We start from the raw sequence: 8,266 nt of genomic DNA on the forward strand, positions 1-8,266 counted from the left end.
ATGTCCGAGACCGCTCCCGCCGCCGCCCCCGATGCGCCCGCGCCCGGCGCCAAGGCCGCCGCCAAGAAGCCGAAGAAGGCGGCGGGCGGCGCCAAAGCCCGCAAGCCCGCGGGCCCCAGCGTCACCGAGCTGATCACCAAGGCCGTGTCCGCCTCCAAGGAGCGCAAGGGGCTCTCCCTCGCCGCGCTCAAGAAGGCGCTGGCCGCCGGTGGCTACGACGTGGAGAAGAACAACAGCCGCATCAAGCTGGGGCTCAAGAGCCTCGTCAGCAAGGGCACCCTGGTGCAGACCAAGGGCACCGGCGCCTCCGGCTCCTTTCGGCTCAATAAGAAGCCCGGGGAGGTGAAGGAGAAGGCACCTAGGAAGCGAGCGGCTGCTGCCAAGCCTAAGAAGCCGGCGGCCAAGAAGCCTGCGGCTGCTGCCAAGAAGCCCAAGAAGGCGGCGGCGGTGAAGAAGAGCCCCAAGAAAGCCAAGAAGCCGGCGGCCGCAGCTACCAAGAAGGCGGCAAAGAGCCCTAAGAAGGCCGCGAAGGCTGGTCGCCCCAAGAAGGCTGCCAAGAGCCCGGCCAAGGCAAAGGCGGTGAAGCCCAAAGCTGCCAAGCCCAAGGCGACCAAACCCAAGGCAGCCAAGGCGAAGAAGACGGCAGCCAAGAAGAAGTAAGTTATCCCAGAAGAGTTCCTGCTCTACCTATTTTGATATCCAACGGCTCTTTTAAGAGCCACCCACACTTTCCCTAAAGGAGCTGAGGCACCGAGGTCGTCAGAAACCTGCAGCACAGATCCAGCAATTCGTAAGTCGTCAGAGGTCAATTGTCTTTTCCCTTCCGATTACTGAAACCTAACGAGCACGGTATTACGCGGCGGCTTTAGGGAAGTGTAGACTTTGTATCTTTTGCCGAGTAATTGGTTTGACTACCGTGAAGAAATGTTTTATAATGATTTGATAAAAATCGGGTGACACTTTTTTAAGAATATATTTTTTAACAAAAGTAATGGATTTCCCAGGCGCAAGCTACTACTGAGCCACGTCTAATGTATTGTGTTAGTCTTTTTTAAGGTGTCTCTTTAAATGCTTTTATGTGTTAGGGGAAGACGTGAGATTTTTCTTACTGACGCCATAACAGCCCCGAGCTCTCCCATCTCTTTTGTTCCCGCTGAGACATAACAGCAGCTTCTGCTGTTGGAAAAGCCCGCCCTGGCCGAGGATTGGCCACGAGGAGCCCGGCCCGCTGCCCCTTCCCCCACCCACCGCAGACCCCGCCTTGGGCCCGACGCTTTTGGCCGCGTCGAAGAAAGGAACAGGCGCGGGGGAAGGAGGGGAGGGGACAGGCGGTGACGGTGGCCCCCGGAACGCATTGGTTTCCTTTAGCGCGGTATACGAACTGAAAGCGTAACGGCGCGTCTCGGGAGAAATTCCTTTGGGAGAACACTTTGGCACGACTTTGTTAACGGAAGCATGGAAAGCGTTGCTATTATTACCCAACAAATAATATTGATAATAAACATAAAAGAAAAAAAAGTACGGCTCGAGTAATTCATGCACTTGCACAACTGTATTGTGGATTTCTGAGCTCTCCTGTGATGCTGTGGGTGGCTCTGAAAAGAGCCTTTGGGTTGTTCTCTCCAGACCGTGCTGCCTCTGCGGTACTCACTTGGCCTTAGCCTTGTGGCTGTCGGTCTTCTTGGGCAGCAGCACGGCCTGGATGTTGGGCAGCACTCCACCCTGCGCGATGGTGACCTTGCCCAGCAGCTTGTTGAGCTCCTCGTCGTTGCGGATGGCCAGCTGCAAGTGGCGGGGGATGATGCGCGTCTTCTTGTTGTCGCGGGCCGCGTTGCCCGCCAGCTCCAGGATCTCGGCCGTCAGGTACTCCAGCACGGCCGCCAGGTACACCGGGGCGCCGGCGCCCACCCGCTCCGCGTAGTTGCCCTTGCGCAGCAACCGGTGCACGCGGCCCACGGGGAACTGCAGCCCGGCCCGCGATGAGCGCGATTTGGCCTTGGCGCGTGCCTTCCCGCCCTGTTTCCCGCGGCCAGACATCGCAGCGGCTGAAGGCTCGGACCACAACCGAGCGAGGAACACAGCGAGACCGACGGAACTCGGCTACGCTCTTGCTTAGGCTCCTCGCCTCTGCGCTGATAGGCTGACGTCTGGGTCCGTTGTGGGCAGCCAATGAGAAGGCGAATCGAATTGGAACCAATGAAAAACAGTTATAGAGGAGGAAAGGGGTGTTCTCGAGGACTGACCAATGAAAGAGTGCGAAAAGGATACCTCTCATTTGCATAGAGGAGCTATAAATAAATGGGCTACGACCATTTCCTTCCCATTCGGCTTTTCGTTCTCGTGTTGGTGTTTGTTGCTGTGTGACTTCTTTTTGCCGCTATGCCCGAGCCTGCCAAGTCCGCCCCCGCCCCCAAGAAGGGCTCGAAGAAGGCGGTCACCAAGACCCAGAAGAAGGGCGACAAGAAGCGCAAGAAGAGCCGCAAGGAGAGCTACTCGATCTACGTGTACAAGGTGCTGAAGCAGGTGCACCCCGACACGGGCATCTCGTCCAAGGCCATGGGCATCATGAACTCGTTCGTCAACGACATCTTCGAGCGCATCGCCGGCGAGGCGTCGCGCCTGGCGCACTACAACAAGCGCTCGACCATCACGTCGCGGGAGATCCAGACGGCCGTGCGGCTGCTGCTGCCCGGCGAGCTGGCCAAGCACGCGGTCTCCGAGGGCACCAAGGCGGTCACCAAGTACACCAGCTCCAAGTAAGCTGTCTCCGTTTCCCGTACCTGAGTTGTTCGACCCAAAGGCTCTTTTCAGAGCCACCCACCTTGCCAGAGAAAGAGCTGTAATCCTGTCGGAAAGCAAGTAAATAGCGTAGTTGTCAGTATGTGTTTCTTCTATACATCTACAAAATCCTTTCTAAAAATAATTTCTGTAAATAGCATTACCTGCCAATTTTGTTCCAGAAAATATATGTATTTCCGCTATCTGCAATATTTGTCTTAATTTTTAATTACAATTTCGTTGTGTTTTGTTTTCTTTTTTTTCTTCTAGGTGAGACTCCATTCCCTTCCCTCTTCCTCCCCTAAGTCTTTGTCTCGTTTGCACCCTTACCGTTCATCATATCCCAATCAATACCTCTCCGTTCGGGTTTTAAGAGTTCATGCAAACCGAAGGGACAAGAGTGCTTTTTTACATCTCACATTGCTGACAGAGACTCGTATCTGTTTTACTGATTATTTAAACTCCATCAACGGTGTTTTAGCTGCAATATCGACATCAGCCGCTTGAGGGTGCCTCAGTCCCAACTGTTACAGTTGAAGCGAGGTGTGTCCGCGGTGCGTGAGTGTAAAAGAATTTTGTTATTTTACACTTTCCAATAAACTGTCGCTATAGCCCAAGCCTCTGTATTTAAAAGTGTGGTAGTTAATTAAATGGAAATCCTTTCTAACAGTTACTTCAGCAATTTTCTTCTGTATTTGTGATTTCTTTTTTCCAGTAACTTGCACAGCTTCTCCTGTTATAGGAGAGACTATTTCCCCTTGTAAATGCACAATGAAGATGAATATTACTTAGCAGCTACTTCACCTTTCCAGTATTTGTAGCTCATTAATTTAAGTACCGAGAACTGCAGAAGTAGCCACTGTGGACTGACCTGTTAAAGCACACAGAATCACATAGAATGGCCTGGCTTGAAGGGAACCTCAAGGATCATGAATTCCACACCCCTGCCACATGCAGAGCCACCAACCTCCACATTTAATACCAGACCAGGCTGCCCAGGGCCCCATCCAGTCTGCCTTTGAACACCTCCAGTACGGGGCAGCCACAACCTCTTTGGGCAGCCTGTTCCAGCACCTCACCACTCTCACAGTAAAGAACTTCCCCCTGACATCCAACCTAAATCTTTCCTCCCTCAACTTAAAACCATTTCCCCTTGTCTTGCTGTTATCAACCCTTTCAAAGAGTTGACTCTCCTCCTGTTTGTAGGCTCCCTTTAGGTACTGAATTATCAGCCTTGAAGCCTTTCATCCAAGCCCTTGGTTTTCCAAATATCTACCACACTCTTTGGTAATTAGACATTGCTGCAAACGCAGAACTGAGCTGTTAACACCACCTCCTAAAATGCATCTGAATAATCCTTATCTCCAAGCATTTTGCTGTGGCTTCAGCAACACTTGGTTTCACCAAGAACTGCAGAATGGCTGGACTCGAGCTTTCCAGCACTGACTGCATGTGGTGTTTGAGTACCGGTACAGAGACATCACTAAGTCTTTATTATTTTAGTCACTGATTTATCAACATTTCAGCTTGAGGCTGTTGTGGGAGGTCTCTGTTTTGATTTCTGGTCACTGATGCTAGGATCCATGCTTCCTTCTCCCCATTCTCCTGCAGTTTCATATTGCGCTTTGAGATCTGCTCTCAAAGTATCTTAGAGCAAACTCAAACAGCTTTCACTTTCTGCACCCCCCCCCCCCCATACACTATACTCTATACACAGTACTTAAAAAGATGAATAAATACAGTGTGCTCCAACCTATAAGTTCTTAGATAATGTAATATGTGGGGGGTGTAGAGAGGGAATCTAGAAAATATCTAAAAATACTCATACTCTGAACGTGGTGATGCTCATTGGAACCATTTGTCAGAAGCTATTACACTTAGCAGTGTGTTACGTAAAATTCAGATTCAGCCGTGCTGGCCTAAAAAAAAAAAAAAGATAAAGGTGCATTCTATCCCCCAGCTCAGGAATGCACAAGTATTATCTCAACCCTTCTTCTATTTGCATGCTGGGTGCTTCATCTGTGGAGCTTTCACATATATTGGGTTGGACAAACTTAAAGGTCCCTTCTAACCCAAACCATTTTATGATTCTATGAAATTCCAGATAATCTTCCTCTCTTGCAGGCTGTTTCAGCATGCACATTTCTTACTCAAATCCTAAAAGTCATCAGCACAGAAACTATTGATTATGCTTTCTCCTTCCAACCTCAGTACAATATTCCAGTGTGAGTACAATCTCAGATACTGCTGTGCTGTGCGCACAGCATTCCTCTGTGGACACACACACACCCCATCCGATCTGACTGTAGCACCATCATTGCTCCATCTCTCGGTGCTGAGACCCCAGTCACTGCAGCGACAAAAACCAAGTACCATCAAAAATGTTGTGTGCTTGCTTTTTTTTTTTTTTTTTTTTTTTTTTTTAAACCATTCATAACAGCAATAAGAATTAGGCTCAGCAAGAGTAGCAAACAATTTTATCTCCATCTGAGGAGAGTGTTTCATGGGATGATATCCAGCAGCCAATATTCCAACACAAACATGTCTATCAGATCAGTGCCAACATTTCAAGCCCCAAACTCATCACATTCGAGGGGATCTTAGAGGCATGGGAATGTTAGCCCTACAATTTAAGCTGTAAGATGAAAGGAGAAGATCAGGATGGGGTGAAGGAGGGAAGGGAGGGGAGTCACTGAATCACAGGAGATAAGGAAGTACACACAAGTTTCTAGATGAAGCAAAGACGAAGTGAGGGGCATCAGAGTTGTCTACAGGAGGTCACAGGTTCTGACAGCACTGCAGTCAGAGTCATCTCACAAATGTTTTACCTGACAAACATTTGGAATTAATGAAAACACCACCATGAATATAAAAATCACACAATAGTGCATTGTACCATCTGTTATATTCTTTACAGTTCTTTACTATTAAATCCAAAGCAGTTTCCATTGTCTTCTGTAACACATTCTACTCAGAGAATGCTTCCTATGAACCAGAGAGTGGAGCAAGTTCACATAAATCATCCTGGGAATTGCTATAAAGCACAGCCTTCAAGAAGGCTGTTGATACTGTGTGTTGTGTACTGTCAGTTCCTACCTTGAAGAACCTGTCTTCATTTCATGTGAACAGAAACACACAGTAGGTTTATTTTTTGTTTACATGAACACATTTGTCATTTTAATCAATCATGTACACTGTGCTTTGTGCCTGTAGTGTGTTATCAGCTATAAGGTATAGCAAAGAATGATTCATGCAGTTAAAAACTGCCATTATCTTATTTTTCATTTCCATAGTCTGTTACAGTCAAGCAGTTTTGGAAAGATGTTACTTACCTAGCCATACATGCAGTACATTTTATATTTGTCGGTCACTTACGAGTTAAACTGAAACAAAACCACGCAGTCTGTTCTTTGCAAAAATGAAATGCAGCATCTGGGTGAACAAGTAACAGTAGCTGCTGCTCTGCTTAACTGACAACACAGGAAGATGATTCAGATATTATACACAATGATCAGTGCCAAAGATCCGATTGAGAAACTGAAAAAAAAAAACACTTCTGTAACTACTTTATTCTGCTTCCTGGTTAGTTGGTTTGAGTCAATATTTGCTCACTCACTTCTCAGCTCATATTATTTTCCAAGTTGCCAGAGATTACTTACTATTAAACACAGTACAAATTATTCAAATTATTGTTATGTTAAGCAACTCCCATTTTTATTTTCAAGTTTGATTACAAAAGAGTATATTTGAAAATAAACTGCATTATGAAAGCATAAATAATAGGAAGAGGGAATCCCACTGAAAAAACCCTTCTCCCTGCCCAGCTCACACACATGGGATAGGAGAAGAAACATGACAAAGAGCAGCAGCATCCAGTTCCCTCAGGATTGGGTCACAAAACCAGAGGCCTACACAGCTGCAAAGCACCCTCTGGAACTCACCAGGTGCAGTACTTCTTGTTTTATTAGTTTTTAATATATTTATTTTTGATGGCTGCAAGTAACTTTCTGTACTTTGTGACCCTTCCTGATGCCACTCTCAGAGTGGTTTCAAAAATACTCATGATGCTGACCTGTAACCAAAAAAGTTAATTCCATTTCCTTTTAACAAAATTACTCTGGTAGCAATTCTGCACATATACTCATTTTAAAACTGGAGAGAACAAGGAGTTTATATATGAGAGGAAAAGCAAGACAGCTCAGAATTCTCATCACCAGCAGAATCCACAACTGTTTGTACCATTGTTTGTGTCACCTGTAGATTTTAGTCTTGAAAGGCTCTTGACCAGTACTAAAAAGAAGCAAAGGCCACGGAATTATGGATGAACATTGAACTACAGAGAGAGCAGGAGAACCTGTGCTGCTGTTGTACAGCATCAGAGATGTGAAGAAACATACACCTCTCCTATGTGCACTGCACCCACTGCTCATTTGGCAGCAAGCTGCAGCTGCTGCTCCCCCAACAGCCTCAGCTGTGAAACAGTTTCTTCGCCTTTTACTCTTGGGACACAGTAAGACTTGCTTTTTTAAGTCACTCTGCAGAAACACACACAAAAGAGGACATTACTATAGGAACGATACATCTCAATTTTTTCTATATACTTTTTATTTTTTTTTTTTTTTTTTTTTTTTTTTAAGTAGTCTGCTTCTTTATTTGCTCCCAACACACAACCACTCAACTCAGCATCATAGCAAACAGGCACTTGGGCCGAGCTGGCTCAGAGAGGTCTATTTGTCCACACCAATTTCATACTCAAACTTTCAGATGCTGCTGTTTGAAATCACTGATACAAATCTCCCAGAAGCAAAATCGTCATGTGGGTGTCACACAAGTTCAGTTCCCACAGGAAAAAACAGAGGTTGATGCAGCTCAAATCCTACAAGATTACCTCATGTCATGCAAAGCCTCATAGAAGAAACGATATAAATTCTGCTTCAGGTTTAGGATAGCAAATACTGACTGCAAATTATGAACTAAGAAAAAGCAATAGTGAAAAGCAAATTTTAAGGTTCCGTAAAAGGCTAATAGAATCGACCAGAACGATTCACTCGAAAGACAGCCTCATGGAGGCAGACAGACCAATAGCAGCTCTTAGATACCTCAGGTAGAAACGAAAAACCCACGGCCCACTCTGCCAGGAAGCACCGCCCTTTCTGCCTGTTAAAGCGCAGCTCCCGCAGAGCGGCGGTACAACTCCGCCTGAGCAGCCACTGCCGATGGAGGACGTGAGCGCACACCGCGGCGTAACTGCGCCGCCAGCACTGCCCTGCAAAGAGAGCTGCGTGCGGCTTTGCATCAGAGCCGGCGGACGTTTGTAAAGGGCTGCACACTAAACGGAAATCATAAATATAACGTGCGTCCCATCAACGCCCACAGGAAAGCTAAGAACTGGAAAAAGTGCATCAACTCTCTTAAAGAAAAAGTGGGTGGCTCTGAAAAGAGCCTTTTGTGCTTGTGTCTGGATTTGTCATAAGTTGTGCTCACTTGG

The 8,266-nt window shown here is 46.9% G+C and overlaps 3 protein-coding genes across 4 annotated transcripts; 2 read left to right on the forward strand and 1 right to left on the reverse strand.

Annotated features, from left to right (window-relative positions):
• LOC122192063 (histone H1.01) lies at nucleotides 1-1,875 on the forward strand. The gene has a single exon (XM_042892509.1). It carries the CDS (start codon nucleotides 1-3, stop codon nucleotides 658-660), a length of 660 nt encoding a protein of 219 aa, XP_042748443.1. The 3' UTR covers nucleotides 661-1,875.
• Nucleotides 1,225-2,689, reverse strand: LOC122192064 (histone H2A-IV). The gene has a single exon (XM_042892510.1). It carries the CDS (start codon nucleotides 2,035-2,037, stop codon nucleotides 1,648-1,650), a length of 390 nt encoding a protein of 129 aa, XP_042748444.1. The 5' UTR covers nucleotides 2,038-2,689; the 3' UTR covers nucleotides 1,225-1,647.
• On the forward strand, nucleotides 1,991-3,451 carry LOC122192065 (histone H2B 1/2/3/4/6). Of its 2 annotated transcripts, XM_042892511.1 has the most exons (2): nucleotides 1,991-2,756; nucleotides 3,049-3,451. In XM_042892511.1, exons 1-2 carry the CDS (start codon nucleotides 2,380-2,382, stop codon nucleotides 3,050-3,052), a joined length of 381 nt encoding a protein of 126 aa, XP_042748445.1. In that variant the 5' UTR covers nucleotides 1,991-2,379; the 3' UTR covers nucleotides 3,053-3,451. The 2 variants fall into 2 exon arrangements, with proteins under 2 accessions (XP_042748445.1, XP_042748446.1); XM_042892512.1 differs by lacking the exon at nucleotides 3,049-3,451 and having other exon boundaries at nucleotides 1,991-3,035.
• The last annotated feature ends 4,815 nt before the right edge of the window (nucleotides 3,452-8,266 follow it).

This window comes from Lagopus leucura, unplaced genomic scaffold (assembly GCF_019238085.1).
Source record: "Lagopus leucura isolate 7727_CA_CO unplaced genomic scaffold, USGS_WTPT01 70-26_obj-0_obj, whole genome shotgun sequence".
Lineage (NCBI taxonomy): Eukaryota > Metazoa > Chordata > Aves > Galliformes > Phasianidae > Lagopus > Lagopus leucura.

Coding starts and splice junctions, on each gene's coding strand:
- LOC122192064 (XM_042892510.1), bottom strand. CDS start 2,037: ATGTCTGGCCGCGGGAAACAGGGCGGGAAGGCACGCGCCAAGGCCAAA.
- LOC122192063 (XM_042892509.1), top strand. CDS start 1: ATGTCCGAGACCGCTCCCGCCGCCGCCCCCGATGCGCCCGCGCCCGGC.
- LOC122192065 (XM_042892511.1), top strand. CDS start 2,380: ATGCCCGAGCCTGCCAAGTCCGCCCCCGCCCCCAAGAAGGGCTCGAAG.